The sequence below is a fragment of the Cherax quadricarinatus genome, chromosome 23 (assembly GCF_038502225.1).
Source record: "Cherax quadricarinatus isolate ZL_2023a chromosome 23, ASM3850222v1, whole genome shotgun sequence".
NCBI lineage: Eukaryota > Metazoa > Arthropoda > Malacostraca > Decapoda > Parastacidae > Cherax > Cherax quadricarinatus.
In genome coordinates, this window is record NC_091314.1 from 17,551,702 (window position 1) to 17,568,188 (window position 16,487).

Genomic DNA, 16,487 nt, shown 5'->3' on the forward strand with positions numbered 1-16,487 from the left:
AAGGAACGGTGCGCTGTGAAGAAAGGAGTTGCGCAGATGGAGTAGAGGAGAGAGAAGGAGTGGAGGGTGGATCAGTGTCCATTGATGGTTTGGTCTCTGCAATATATTCAGAGATTGCTTCAAGTGTTTCAGAATTCAGAGACGTCGTATGGGAGACAATATTGGAAATAGTAGGGGGAAGATGAGTAAAGATTGGAACTGTAATGGACTGTACCAAGGTAGGGGGGGGGCAAAAGAGTGGAGGGAACTGTAGAAGCGTGGAAGGGGACAGAAGAGGCAGAAACCTGGGAGGGAACAGGGGAGGAAGGTACAGTACGAGGAGGAGGGTGAACCTCTACACTAGTAACAGAGCCAGTGAGAGGGGAAGAACCAGGTACAGAGACAGGGAAGGAAAAATGAGGAGGTGGAAGATGGGTAGGAGGTGTTAACGGACCTTTTTTTGACTTTTGAGAAGTAGAGGGATGATTGGGAGGAGGTGTCATATGAGATCTCGTCGCTACTGAGGCTTGTGAGAACACGAAGCAAGATCAGACTGAGACGTTGAAGTAGGGACGTCTGAGCCGAGGACAGCAAAAGAATTAGCTACAGGAGTGACTATGGGAGAGGTAACCACAGAGGTGGGTGCAGAAGATGGGATACCGGAAGTGGGGGGACGTTTTGAAACACGGGAATAAGAAACACGAGGTAGTCTCCCTTGGAGGCGGAAATGAGAAACTGCCATGGCATAAGGGAGACCTTCTGCCTCTGAGGTAACGGATTTCCCGCTCGTTTAAGTAGACTTGACAACGGCGAGAGTACGAAGGGTGAGCCTCATGACAATTAAGGCAAGAGGGAGGTCGATTGCAAGACGTATTAGAATGGTCATCGGCACCACAGACTGGGCATTCGGCGATAGATCTGCAATATTTCGCTGGATGGCCAAATCGCCAGCAATTTCTACACTGTTGCGGTGTAGGGATCACCTTTCGAACTTGTAACCGATGTCCTGCTACATAAACTGAGGATGGGAGTTCACGGCTGTCAAAAGTTAAACGAGCCACATTGCTAGGGTATCGTCTCCGCCCGCGGGCAGGAAGAACGTAAGTGTCAACCTTGAGGATTGGGAGATCTTCGAGTTCCAGTTGTTCAAGAATGTCAGTGCCACATGTCTGGAAATTTTGTTGAACTATGGTATGAGGCAGAATGACGGTACCACTACAAGAATTGAGGGAATGATGCTTTTCAATAGTTACAGGAACAGTATCGATATGGGAAAGACGAGAAAGCTCATGAGCCTGGGTAGCATTCTGTACGGTGACGATGCGCGTACCGCTCTTAAGAGCATGAAAAGAAATATCTTTACCAACATGGCGTAGGAGTGCCTTGCCAATACTGTGGTCAGAAAGATAGGCAGTAGAGGAAGTCGGTCGTAAAGTGAAGAATTTAGTCCATTGTGCAGTCTGAAACTGAGCGTGGAAAGGTAGTGAACGACGTGTCGATCCTTTCTGAGAAGAATGAGAAGGTGGAGAAGTATCATCAGCAGGTAATTGTCGTTGGCATTTAGGCGTAGGACCAGAGTTGGTCCGACGTGGAACGGGCCGGTGATTCGAAAATTGCCGCACTGTAGAGGGAGAGGCCGGAAGCATAGTCAGAGGAGAGCAAAGGTCAGATAAATCGAAGGAGTCAGTCGAGGCCTCAGTACCTGAAGCGGGGGAGGAAACAGCACCGGCAAGAGGTACAGAGGCATGAGGGGTGTCCGAAGAGTGGTCCAAAGACGAGGCGGGGTCAGAACGGGGTGCGGTATCAAGATGGGGCCTGGGGGTAGCAGGTTCATGGACTAGGGCTGCCATGGTTAGGTTACTTCTTTCTTTTTGTTTAAGAAAAAAAAGAAAGAAAATAAAATAAAAAAAAAAAGAATAAAAATAAAAGAATAAAAAAAGGGGGGACCGGGGAGGGATAGTTCCTAGGAGGAATGAAAGGGCCAGAAATCTCCCTCCGCACCCAAGAGGACCTCGGCACCGCAAGTAGCGCAGATGCAGCATGGAACCCGTGCCATACCCTACCCATCATGCCAGTAAACCAGCAATCCGGGATAGTAACCTCACATCTGCCGAGCTACCTCGGTGGACAAAAGAGAGGGCGGCCGGAAATCCGCCACAAAGCATACCTCCTTCGGCCACCACCCCCGGAATCCAAAAGGTGGCTTCCAGAGATACACCAGTCACCCGAGACACACCCAAAGCCACCCACCGGGATACCGGAGAGGGATCGGGACATCCCCAGGCAATCCAGATTCCACGGCAAACTACGCCACCGCCAAGAACCTCAACGGAATGGGATGGACCCCGGTACCCTTTCCCCTACCTAGGAACTAGCGTGCCTGTGGAGAAGAAAAAAAAAAAAAAAAAAAAAGGGCCAAAAAGGAAGGGCAAAAGGGAGGGATGGGGAGGAGGAAAGGAAAAAGGGGAGGATGGGATAGGGAACGGGGGATTGGGGGGTAATTAGGTTCGGTCTGAGGAAGGAGACCGACAGGTCTAATTCCTCAGACCAAGAGCCTCTTCACCATGCCAAGGAGCCCCCCCCCCTTGAAGAGGTAACCACTGATAGTGTTGAAGAATAACAGGACTCCTGTTATACTCTTCTTGATAGCCAAGAATTCTATTCACTTTATTGCAAACACTACACTATTGTTTTGGCTTTAGATTACTGCTAACCAGAACTCCTAAACCTTTTCCACATTCAGTGTGATTAAGATCTACAATATTTAGTTTACAAGTGCCATGGTTATTTTCTTTTTCAAGGTTTAGAATTCTGCATTTGCATATATTAAAGTGCAGCAGCCACTTCTCCAACCACTGCATCAGTCTACTTAGATCTTTCTATAGCGCTCTAGTGTCCTCATCAGAATGAATCCAATGGCCTATTTTGGCCACATTAGCAAACTTAATTATTTATTCCCACATTTATAAAGAACACAAAGGTATGATACACAAATAACCCATACATAGGAAGAAAACTTTATGACGTCGTTGCCAAAGTTTCTTTCACCTATGTGCTGGTTATTTTTATGTGTGTATAGTATCCCTAATCTATGTCGTTTATGTATGTTGTGCCAAATATGTAAAACTGGTGAATTAGCAAGAACTCATTTAAAATTAAGTCCTTTCTAAAATTTTCTCTTATACGTTTAAAGATATATTTTTTTCATTAATGTTAATATAAAAATTTTTAATTTTGCTCCAAAAGAATCTTAGAAAACTTACCTAACCTTATTATAACAAGAACAATTTATTTTAGCCTAACCCAACTAAATATATTTTAGATTTGTTTACAATAATTTAATACTAAACAAACACAGTGAAATGTATTTTTTTCGTTAGGTTCAGAATGATTTTGGCAAAATTATTGCATACACAAATTTTCGCTTGTCCTATATGGCAAGATGAGCGTTGTTATTTAAGCCAAGATCGCAAGTTCTGCCTATTCAGCATGACATGTATATTGTTAACAAAGGAGTCAACATTGACACCTGTGGAAGACCACTTGTAACCCATCCTCACTCTGATTTCTCCTGATTTATGGCAAACTTGCCGATCTGTCAACCATGCCTTTATCCAGGAAAAAAATTTCCCTTCTATTCTGTGTGCCTATTTTCTCATCAATCTCAGATGTGGAAACTGTTTCACAACACAATCTTCCATTTGTTCAATGACACCAAAACCTAGTGATCATACCGCCATGACCTGGTCCGAGACCTGGTCTGAGACCAGGTCCGAGACCAGGTCATGGAGATGTGGAAATAACTGAAGAATTAAGAAATATCATGGTTAAAATGGATTAAGATTTATAGTCACAGTAAAACCTCTTAACAGACTAATAGGGAAGAGAGGGTGCACGATAATGCCAATTGTCCGCAACTCCCAAATTATGAAATTAATATTTCGCTAGCGTCCAGGTTGTCTTCTGTATAATGGACTTGGCTCCCCAATGCAGAAGACAACCAGACACTCAGAACAGAGGTACTGTAACCTGTTGTACTACATTACAGTCTAGTACTTTTATAGTACTCTACATAATTACAGTAATTTAACTTACTTCTTTGGGGTAATGAGGTGTAAACTGCTGTAATCAATATTGATGACTTAGAATAACTTATTCTGTGCCAGAGGAGTTGTAAAGGTTACCAGAGAAAATAATGAAGATGGCTGAGAACCACACATTTTCTCTTGGACCACCACTTGTTTTAGAAGCCAGCGTTAATTGCACTTAATATACGGGCATATCTCATTAATACAGCACTCGCTTTGGAGCTAACGTGGGGCTTTTCACTTGTATTCACGTTTATTTTCAGCACTTGCCTTGCTCTTAAAATGGTTTTTGGCAATTTTCAAAAACATTTTATTTTTACTTTTTTTATGCTTTTAAATGCACTAACAAGTGAAAAAATGCTGATTTGCTTTATGGCAGCAGTCTGGAACCTAACATGTTATATTAGTGGGGTATACCTGTATTAATAAATCCAGGAAAAATTATTAGACTGGATGATGAGCAAAAGCACAAGCGAGCACAAACATGTGTAGATGGCCTACAGCTCAGGGAACAATGAAAACAGACAGACCTTTGGTGTGGTCACTTTAGCCCATACCAGACAAGTATGAGAACTAGTGGCATTGGCCCAATGCTTAAGACAAGACACTATGGCTATGGACACTGGAACTCCAGAATTTTGTTCAGTTTGTCTGAAATTTGCCGAAATCCATTAACAAGAGGTCATTGTTAACCCTTTAAGTGGGGGTTCTGTTTTATGGCTTTGAAGCTCTGGTTGGTCCCATAGTTCAATCCCATGAGCTCAGCTCACTCAGATAGGCTGTGAGCAGTAAATTTGGGCCTAGATATGACTATGCCACAAAAAAAAAAAAATCCTTCAGCAAGCAATGCATAGTGGGGTAAAACCAACCATTTCTGGTTTAAAACAGCGAATTTATGGTGTATTTTTGCATGGTTTTTATGGTTGTATTCTAGGTTTTGTGGTCTTATTTGACAGAATGAAGATATATTACAGAAAGAGATGATTTTGATTGGTTTCAGAAAGGAAAAAAAAGCTTGAAACTGAGCTCAAAGTAACAGGAATGTTCGATTTTTGCCAATATTCCAGAGTACACAAATACGTGTATCTGTCCAGTCTAATATGCTCTTAAGAATGCACTGACATTTATAAAACTATTACAATGATGGACTAGTCTGCATAACAGTAAATTTTCTATATCTTGTGTGAATAAAAATTTGAAATGGAATTATGTGTAATATTGGAGAGGCCTGGAGACATAACTAATGAACAGAGGAAATGTTATATTAGTGCCAGGAATATCTGCATTGCTTATTCTGGACCCTATTTTGAAGTTGGCATTCCTTGAATTTTGTCTGAAATTGGCCAAATTACCAATTTCTGATAACTTTACTGGGTAGTTGAAATAGTTAAATGGGCAGTTTCTTGTATTCAATTGATAGAATGGAAGGTATACTAGTAAAATAGCTAAGAATCTGGTCGACTGGAATAATGTAACTGGCTTAACATCAGACTCAAAGTGGGCAAAACTGCTGATGCGTAAATATCGCTCTCACGGCAAAATTCACAAAAGTGTAATTTCGTTAGGGTTTCCATCAAATCTGGTATTTTTTTTGTTTTATTACCTTCAGAAAAAGATTCTCTACCATTTCACAAGATTTTTTGTTTTTAATTTTCCAACCCTGAGAGCAAGTTTGAGGAGCAGGGGTTCTAACCCTCGAAGGGGTAACAGTAATTTGCACTATACAGTGGACCCCTGGTTAACGATATTTTTTCACTCCAGAAGTATGTTCAGGTGCCAGTACTGACCGAATTTGTTCCCATAAGGAATATTGTGAAGTAGATTAGTCCATTTCAGACCCCCAAACATACACATACAAACGCACTTACATAAATACACTTACATAATTGGTCACATTCGGAGGTAATCATTATGCGGGGGTCCACTGTACTGTGACAATTTTACTATTGTAGTGTACCTCATTACTTTAGTACCCTCTCCAGTTGGCCACCTCACTGCTCAATGTCAATACGAAATGCAGTGATGAACATTTTGTGTAATATTTTAACCATCCCTTAACCCTTAAACGGTCCAAGTGCATACATGTATATACTTTCACTCGTGCAGTGCCCCAAATATTTTGGAAAAAAAAAAAAAAAAATTATAGAAAAAAGAACACATTTTTTAACACGTTTTAGAATAAAAAAAAACCAGGGTCAGTACTTACTGAGATATGAGGCCGAGAAGTTGGCACTGGATGCTCATGTGACAGCAACATCGAGTCCTGCCGCTTGCAGAAGTGTTGCCGATATACCTTTTTTCTATTTTTCATGTTTTATGTAATTTTTATGTTCTGATAATTACAATCTGTAGTAGTTCTTATAATTTTATAACCAATCTTTGTTCTGACACTAGTATTAAGTACTGAAATTGTACTCAAATTGTCACAAACACACTGGCAGGTGGACATTTACACCTGCCTTAGCCATTTACTATTGTCTTGGAATATATACAAAGTATTTATATGTCCCAGCAATGTTTTGGATATGTGGAAGTATATAATAACAATGAGGAGGAGGAGGAGAAGGAGAAGAAGGAGGAGGAGGAGGAGGAGAAAGACGAAGAGGAGGAGGAGAAAGACGAAGAGGAAGAGGAAGAGAAGGAGGAGGAGGAAAAGAAAGGGAAGAATAATAGATAATAAGAAGTTCCCTTGAAGCATGAAAAACAAAGTCCACCCCTGACAGTGACATGATAAGATGAGAACATCTGATAAGAGTGACGTTTGACGAGCATACAGGAGGGTGGGGAAGGGTGCAGCAGATAAAAGATTAGAGGTGATATTTGATGAGCATCGCCCTCACTTTGTTTTTGCTGGTACACAAACACGTCTGTCTGTATTTGTCTGTTTCTCAAGCTCCCTGTTTATCCATCTAGCTCTGTCTCAGAGCGCCACAAGACTGCATCATCACCTTTACTCATATCTTCAAGCAGAGTATAGCACTGTCTGGATTTTTTTGGGTTATCCTAGGTAATTTACACTATGTATACTTGTATTTGTGTGTACCTGCGAGACAGATAGATTGAAAGAGATACAGAGAGACACAGATAGAGAAAGAGAGGTAGACAGAGATAGACCCTAAACTTAGGTCTGTCACTTTCCTCTTAAAAGAAGTGTGTTAATATGACATTACATCAGTGAATCCTTGGTGTTTGCCGCATTGTTTGCTCTAGCTGGTGCTCAATTTAACTGACGCTCCCACAAGGTACTAAGTGGTCCCAGTTTTTTTTTTTTTTACCGCGCACACCGAGTGTTAAGACCCATTCTATGCTGACAAGGCATCTCAGGCCATTCATGCCAAATTTGAAGGCAGGAAAAATAAAATGTACATATATGTTTGGGGCGCTACGCTCAAGAACGTATATATACGTTTGGACCGTTTAAGGGTTAAATCCCAAATACATGAACAAATATCTATAAAATGGAAAACATTAAAATGTGCAAGCTTACCAGACAACCCTGTGAAGGAGAACATTCCAATTTGGGCAGTGATGTGGTCCCAAGTGCCTGGTGTACCCAACTTCTCTAGACGTTCCCTGAGACCTTTGCGCATTTCTATAATGCGCCCACTCATCGTCTTTATGCAGCCTTTCCTGTGAAGTAAAGGATGATTAAGAACCCTTATGGGTGGGTACCTTTAATCTGGGCTTTATCCAAGGAATTTTAGTTAACTTCCCCTTCCTTGGATCAAGCCTGATTACCTCCCGTTTCCCAGGTGCTGTATGACCCCTTGTAGGTTTAGTGTTTCCCAATAAATAAAATAAAAATCTGGGTGATCATTTAACCCCTTCACAATTTTTAAAACCTTTAACAAGTCAAAGTTTTCCCAGATGCCTCTCAAAATGTTTAGCACACTTACAGCAAAAATTTATTTAATACAAATAATGGAGAAATGTTGACAATTTGGGGGTTCTACAGTGGACCCGAGTTATGAGAGCCCCGTGCTTCGTGAATTTCGACTTTTGGCAAATTTTTGTCAAAATATAGCCTCGCGATTTGCCTCAAAATTCGGTGGTCATACGGAATGTGTCGGAGTAGCCTCCCAGCAGCCGTGCACACAAAGGCTCCCACACACCATTCAGAGTCAGTGTGGCACTGTTTCTGGGAGAGTGACAATCACCCTGCGCTTTCATACGATACATTTCATAATAATTCATTCTTTTTCGTGCTTGCAACTGCTAAATAAGCCACCATGGGCCCGAAGAAAGATTCTAGTGCCAGGCCTTTACTAAAGAAGGTGAGAAACACTACAGTTAAAGAAATCGCAAAATATGAAAGGAGTGAATGTGGCCAACCTCAGTAGGATGTACGGGAAGCCCCCATTCAACTATCATTTCTATCGTGGCAAAGAAATAGGAAATCAAGAAAGCTGTTGTTGTCAAAGGGGTAGATATGCTCACAAAAGAGATCGCAAATAATCGAAGATGTTGAGAATTTGTGGTTAGTGTGGATCAACTGAAAACAGTTAGCAGGAGATAGTGTTATGCAGTCGATAATGTGTGAAAACGCAAGCAGCTGCATGCCAATCTCGAAGAAAATGACAGGAACAAGTGCTGATGTTAGTGAATTTAAGGCCAGCAAAGGCTGGTTTGACAGATTTAAGAAGCATAATGGCATACACAGTGTGGTAAGGCATGGCGAGGCTGAAAGTTGACAACTGTGTCGCTGAAAAATTCATGCATGAAGTCAAGGTGCATGTATAGGATGAAGGATTCCTCCCCAAACAAGTGTTCAATTGTGATGAAACAGGCCTCTTTTGGAAGAAAATGCCAAAGAGGACCTACATCACACAAAAGGAAAAGGCACTCCCAGGACAAGCCTATGAAAGACAGGCTAACTCTTATTTTTTTTTTTTTTTATTATCACACCGGCCGATTCCCACCAAGGCAGGGTGGCCCGAAAAAGAAAAACTTTCACCATCATTCACTCCATCACTGTCTTGCCAGAAGGGTGCTTTACACTACAGTTTTTAAACTGCAACATTAACACCCCTCCTTCAGAGTGCAGGCACTGTACTTCCCATCTCCAGGACTCAAGTCCGGCCTGCCGGTTTCCCTGAATCCCTTCATAAATGTTACTTTGCTCACACTCCAACAGCACGTCAAGTATTAAAAACCATTTGTCTCCATTCACTCCTATCAAACACGCTCACGCATGCCTGCTGGAAGTCCAAGCCCCTCGCACACAAAACCTCCTTTACCCCCTCCCTCCAACCCTTCCTAGGCCGACCCCTACCCCGCCTTCCTTCCACTACAGACTGATACACTCTTGAAGTCATTCTGTTTCGCTCCATTCTCTCTACATGTCCGAACCACCTCAACAACCCTTCCTCAGCCCTCTGGACAACAGTTTTGGTAATCCCGCACCTCCTCCTAACTTCCAAACTACGAATTCTCTGCATTATATTCACACCACACATTGCCCTCAGACATGACATCTCCACTGCCTCCAGCCTTCTCCTCGCTGCAACATTCATCACCCACGCTTCACACCCATATAAGAGCGTTGGTAAAACTATACTCTCATACATTCCCCTCTTTGCCTCCAAGGACAAAGTTCTTTGTCTCCACAGACTCCTAAGTGCACCACTCACTCTTTTTCCCTCATCAATTCTATGATTCACCTCATCTTTCATAGACCCATCCGCTGACACGTCCACTCCCAAATATCTGAATACGTTCACCTCCTCCATACTCTCTCCCTCCAATCTGATATTCAATCTTTCATCACCTAATCTTTTTGTTATCCTCATAACCTTACTCTTTCCTGTATTCACCTTTAATTTTCTTCTTTTGCACACCCTACCAAATTCATCCACCAATCTCTGCAACTTCTCTTCAGAATCTCCCAAGAGCACAGTGTCATCAGCAAAGAGCAGCTGTGACAACTCCCACTTTGTGTGTGATTCTTTATCTTTTAACTCCACGCCTCTTGCCAAGACCCTCGCATTTACTTCTCTTACAACCCCATCTATAAATATATTAAACAACCACGGTGACATCACACATCCTTGTCTAAGGCCTACTTTTACTGGGAAAAAATTCCCCTCTTTCCTACATACTCTAACTTGAGCCTCACTATCCTCGTAAAAACTCTTCACTGCTTTCAGTAACCTACCTCCTACACCATACACTTGCAACATCTGCCACATTGCCCCCCTATCCACCCTGTCATACGCCTTTTCCAAATCCATAAATGCCACAAAGACCTCTTTAGCCTTATCTAAATACTGTTCACTTATATGTTTCACTGTAAACACCTGGTCCACACACCCCCTACCTTTCCTAAAGCCTCCTTGTTCATCTGCTATCCTATTCTCCGTCTTACTCTTAATTCTTTCAATTATAACTCTACCATACACTTTACCAGGTACACTCAACAGACTTCTCCCCCTATAATTTTTGCACTCTCTTTTATCCCCTTTGCCTTTATACAAAGGAACTATGCATGCTCTCTGCCAATCCCTAGGTACCTTACCCTCTTCCATACATTTATTAAATAATTGCACCAACCACTCCAAAACTATATCCCCACCTGCTTTTAACATTTCTATCTTTATCCCATCAATCCCGGCTGCCTTACCCCCTTTCATTTTACCTACTGCCTCACGAACTTCCCCCACACTCACAACTGACTCTTCCTCACTCCTACAAGATGTTATTCCTCCTTGCCCTATACACGAAATCACAGCTTCCCTATCTTCATCAACATTTAACAATTCCTCAAAATATTCCTTCCATCTTCCCAATACCTCTAACTCTCCATTTAATAACTCTCCTCTCCTATTTCTAACTGACAAATCCATTTGTTCTCTAGGCTTTCTTAACTTGTTAATCTCACTCCAAAACTTTTTCTTATTTTCAACAAAATTTGTTGATAACATCTCACCCACTCTCTCATTTGCTCTCTTTTTACATTGCTTCACCACTCTCTTAACTTCTCTCTTTTTCTCCATATACTCTTCCCTCCTTGCATCACTTCTACTTTGTAAAAACTTCTCATATGCTAACTTTTTCTCCCTTACTACTCTCTTTACATCATCATTCCACCAATCGCTCCTCTTCCCTCCTGCACCCACTTTCCTGTAACCACAAACTTCTGCTGAACACTCTAACACTACATTTTTAAACCTACCCCATACCTCTTCGACCCCATTGCCTATGCTCTCATTAGCCCATCTATCCTCCAATAGCTGTTTATATCTTACCCTAACTGCCTCCTCTTTTAGTTTATAAACCTTTACCTCTCTCTTCCCTGATGCTTCTATTCTCCTTGTATCCCATCTACCTTTTACTCTCAGTGTAGCTACAACTAGAAAGTGATCTGATATATCTGTGGCCCCTCTATAAACATGTACATCCTGAAGTCTACTCAACAGTCTTTTATCTACCAATACATAATCCAACAAACTACTGTCATTTCGCCCTACATCATATCGTGTATACTTATTTATCCTCTTTTTCTTAAAATATGTATTACCTATAACTAAACCCCTTTCTATACAAAGTTCAATCAAAGGGCTCCCATTATCATTTACACCTGGCACCCCAAACTTACCTACCACACCCTCTCTAAAAGTTTCTCCTACTTTAGCATTCAAGTCCCCTACCACAATTACTCTCTCACTTGGTTCAAAGGCTCCTATACATTCACTTAACATCTCCCAAAATCTCTCTCTCTCCTCTGCATTCCTCTCTTCTCCAGGTGCATACACGCTTATTATGACCCACTTCTCGCATCCAACCTTTACTTTAATCCACATAATTCTTGAATTTACACATTCATATTCTCTTTTCTCCTTCCATAACTGATCATTTAACATTACTGCTACCCCTTCCTTTGCTCTAACTCTCTCAGATACTCCAGATTTAATCCCATTTATTTCCCCCCACTGAAACTCTCCTACCCCCTTCAGCTTTGTTTCGCTTAGGGCCAGGACATCCAACTTCTTTTCATTCATAACATCAGCAATCATCTGTTTCTTGTCATCCGCACTACATCCACGCACATTTAAGCAACCCAGTTTTATAAAGTTTTTCTTCTTCTCTTTTTTAGTAATTGTATACAGGAGAAGGGGTAATGCTAGTGGGGATTTCAAAGTGAAACCTTTATTGGTGTATCACTCTGAAAAATCCCAGTGTTCGAGAAAAACAGTGTCGCCAAGAGTAAATTGTGTGCGATGTGGAAGGCTAAGTAAGGCATGGGTCACAAGGGAAATTTTCCTTGATTGGTTCACTGAAGCGTTTGGCCCGAGTATGAAGGAATACCTCCTGGAAAAAAACTGCCACTTAAGTGCCTTCTGGTAATGGACAATGCTCCTTCTCATCCTCCAGACTTGGAAGACCAATCGTTTGAGGAGTTTAGTTTCATCACAGTGAAGTTCTTGCCCCCATAATACCACCCCTCTTATCCAGCCCATGGACCAGCAGATCATTGCAAACTTTGAAAAACTCTACACCAAAGCAATGTTTCAAATGTTCTTTGATGTGACCTCAGACACTGAATTGACCCTAAGAGTTCTGGAGGAATCACTTCAATATCCTCAACTGCATAAGCCTTATAGATAAGGCTTGGCAGGGAGTTACTTCCAGGACTTTGAACTCTGCTTGGAGAAAATTGTGGCCAGAATGTGTCCAACAGAAGGATTTTGAAGGGTTTGAGGCTGACCCTGAAAACCCTACACCTGTTGTGGAATCTACTGTGGCACTGGGGAATTCCATGGGGTTGGATGCGAGTGGCGAGGATGTGGAAGAGTTGGTGGAGGACCACAGTGAAGAGCTAACCAATGAAGAGCTACAAGAGCTTCATCTGCAAGAGCAACAGACCACAGCTGAGGAAACTGCGTGATAAGTGTATTGTAACTTATAATTTTAAGATTTTGCTTTTTACTAATATAACTAGTAAATAAATTTATACAGTTGTAACATGCCAAACAAATCATCCAGCCAATTACTTTTAAAGAAATTCAACTCAAAAGGAGAATTATGTTAAAACAGAATACAACTCACCACTCTTCAAAGAGTACAGGATCACTGAGAACCCTGGACACAATACGGGCACCATGGCAAGGTGGGTTGGAATAAGAACCTCGTACCAGCAGTGTTAGCTGAGATCTTGTTGCAGTAATACAGGATGGGTCCTTCACCACAACCACAAGATTGCCAATACGTTCATCTGTCAGGAAAATAAGCCACTGAGAAACTTGCAAATTTACAAGACTATGTATTTCTACAGTCATTTGTAAATTGAAATTACAGTGTTAGTGTATTTTAAGATCTTAATAATGAACATTGTCCTTCTCTCCACTGTACCTGCTTTTAAGTAATTTACAGAAATGCTTTAAATACAGTCAAAGAACAGATATACTGGACTGGTTAGGCTTGCTAATGCAAGTAGCATTAATGAAATTTACCTATAATTTGCAGTAGCAGTGTTAAGGTACACATTCCACATAAGAGCCTGCACAGCAAATTTTTAATGTTTGGAGACAGTTTAAACCTAGGTAGTATTATTATTACAATAAAAAAGAAGCGCTAAACCACAAGGGCTATACAGCGCTGCAGTGCAGGAAGGAAGCAAGGGTATCAGGTGGTAAAATGCAGATGGACGAGTAATAGGTTACGGAGAACAGCAGGGCAGTGGATGGTGAAAGGGTAGAGGGCAGCAAGAGATTGAGGTAGAAAGGGCTGAGAGGAGTGCAAAAGGTATCAGAGTTTGTGGAGTAAATTAGTTGTTGTTAAGAAGTCAATGAGTGTGTCAGGATTAAAGGAGGGTCCATCAGCAAGAAGGGAAGGTAAAGAGAGAGTAGTAGAGCGGAGACGACAATGGAGGTAAATTCTGCGTGCTCGTTGATAGAGAGGGCAGTCTAACAGAATGTGGCTAATCGATACTGGAACTTGACACTTCTCACAGAGAGGAACAGGGTGCCTCTCCACGAGATACCCATGAGTAAGACGAGTGTGGCCAATGCGAAGGCGAGAGAGAGTCGTCTCCCAACCTCGGCACTGATAAGAAGATGGCAAGTAACCTATGCTCGGTTTAACAGAATAAAGTTTGTTACAGAGTAGAGTTGACCAACGTTGTTGCCAACGGGTGTGAAGGTGGGTAGCTATTACAGCAAAATAGTCCGGAAATGGAACACCTCTATATGAAATTGGTAGGTTATATACTGCTGACCGTGCAGCAGTGTCTGCCTGTACATCAACATGACCAGGGCCCCAACAAAAAACAATATCTTTATGCTTGGTCGAGATACGGCGTAGCCAAAGTTGGATACGGAGAACTAGGGGGTGAGGTGTATCAAATTTCCGTATAGCCTGTAGAGCACTAAGAGAGTGAGACAACCACAAATGATGACACAGGCATAGATGCGATACTAATAAGTGCTGCAAGAATGGCATACAATTCAGCAGTAAAAATGGTAGCCGAAGATAGTAAATGCCCTCGCACGACACTGTCCGGAAACACTGCTGCGAATCCGATGCCGTCAGAAGACTTAGAGCCATCTGTGTACACTGCGATGGCATGAGAGAGTGGAATTGGTCAAGAAAAAGAGCGGGAAGCCACCGTAGGGAGTTGGGATTTCGAGAAAGGAAGTGAGAAGAACAGCTGGAACTTCTCAGGGGGGGTAGGGAAAAGTGAGATGCTACATGAACATATAAAGGTGGTAACTGAAGGGAAGACAAGAGCGAATGTAGGCGAAGAGAGAAGGGACGGAGCAAACAGGGGCGGCAAACAAAGAATGTCTACTAATATCAGTGACCATTCTATAAATGGAAGGATTGCAGAGATCGTGAGGGCGTATATAGTAGCAAAGGCAATGGGCATCACGGCGATCAGACAAGGATGGAACATTCGCTTCTGCATAGAGGCTCTCAACAGGGGAAGAGCGAAAAGCACCAAGGCATAAACGTAATCCTTGGTGATGGAGGGGGTTAAGGCTAGAGAGAGTGGCAGGAGAGGCCGCTGAATAGATCTGGTCACCATAATCGAGTTTCGATAAAATGAGGGCTGAATGTAGGCAAAGGAGAGTTCGACGATCAGCTCCCATGAAACATGAGCAAGGGTTTTAAGAAGGTTCAGCTGGCTGTGAGAAGCTGCCTTCAGAGAGGTAATGTGGGGTTTCCAGGATAACCTACGGTCAAAGAGAAGGCTTAGAAACCTGACTATCACGTTCAGGGGTACGGGAGCCATAGAGGTACAAAGGATGATCGGAGATGACAGAGCGTCTAGTGAAAGTAATTTGGCGAGTTTTGGTACGGGAAAATTTAAACCCATGAGTGGTGGCCCAATTGGAAACACAGTGGACCGCATGCTGGAGAGAAACTGTAAGGTGGTGACAGTCAGCGCCTGCACAAGCAATAGCGAAGTCATCTACATAGAGTGATGACCAAATATTGGATGGAAGAACAGGCCAAATCATTTATAGGAAGGAGAAAAAGTTGTGTGCTCAGAACACATCCCTGGGGAACACCTTCAGCTTGGACAAAGTCCAGGGAGAGCATATTATTAACCCGAACACGGAAATGTCTGTCAGTTAAGAAGTTCTTAAGGAAGAATGGCAGTGCCTCAAAGGCCTAAGGAGTGGGCCTGGGCCAAAATATTATACCTCCAAGTTGTGTCATATGCCTTCTCAAGGTCAAAAAATATGGCAATAACTGAGTGGTTATTTGCAAAGGCATTACAAACATACGTGTCCAAGCATAGTAAGGGGTCTATGGTAGAACGGCCCTTACAAAAGCCATATTGACTAGCGGAGAGACTGTCGTGTGTCTAAATACCATATTAAACGTCGATTTACCAGACGTTCCATCACTTTGCAAACTGCACTGGTAAGAGCAATGAGACGATAGTGGGAGGTATAATGTCCCGTAGTACCCGGTTTGCGGAAAGGGAGAATAATGGCAGATTTCCACAGCCAGGGAAGAACTTGTGACCAAATAAGATTGAAGAGGTGTACGAGGACTGCAAGGGCTGACTGATGTAAATGTTGTAACATCCGAATATGAATGTAGTCTGGCCCAGCTGCCGATGATTGGCAAGCTGAGTGCGTCGCCTTCAGTTCCTGAAGGCGACAAGGTACATTACAAGATTATTCTTTGAGAGAAGAAAAGTCGAAGGCCGCTAACTCTCTAGCAGACTTTGAGGAAAGAAACGAGGGGCATAGATGGAGCCTGAGAAGTATGGACCAGACGATTACCATTTTCAATGGCAACGTCAAGAGGGTTGGCTATATCAACACCGGCAACCCGCAGAACAGGAGTCAGGTCAGGAGAGTATTTACCGCTCAGTTTCCGTACTTTTTTCCAGACTGCACTCAAGAGGAAGAAGAGGTGATGATGGAAACAATCTCGCCAGCAAGTGCTTTTAGTGTCACGGATGAC

At 42.4% G+C, this 16,487-nt stretch overlaps 1 protein-coding gene across 1 annotated transcript in view; it reads right to left on the bottom strand.

The window, feature by feature from the left end:
• Positions 1-16,487, bottom strand: part of Got1 (Glutamate oxaloacetate transaminase 1) — an 82,455-nt gene that overhangs the window by 21,328 nt on the left and 44,640 nt on the right. The window contains exons 6-7 of the mRNA XM_053772372.2: positions 13,113-13,278; positions 7,555-7,697 (exon numbers count right to left, since the gene is read on the bottom strand). Of these exons, the coding sequence (XP_053628347.1) occupies positions 7,555-7,697; positions 13,113-13,278 (309 nt within the window). The remainder of the gene's footprint in view (positions 1-7,554; positions 7,698-13,112; positions 13,279-16,487) is intronic.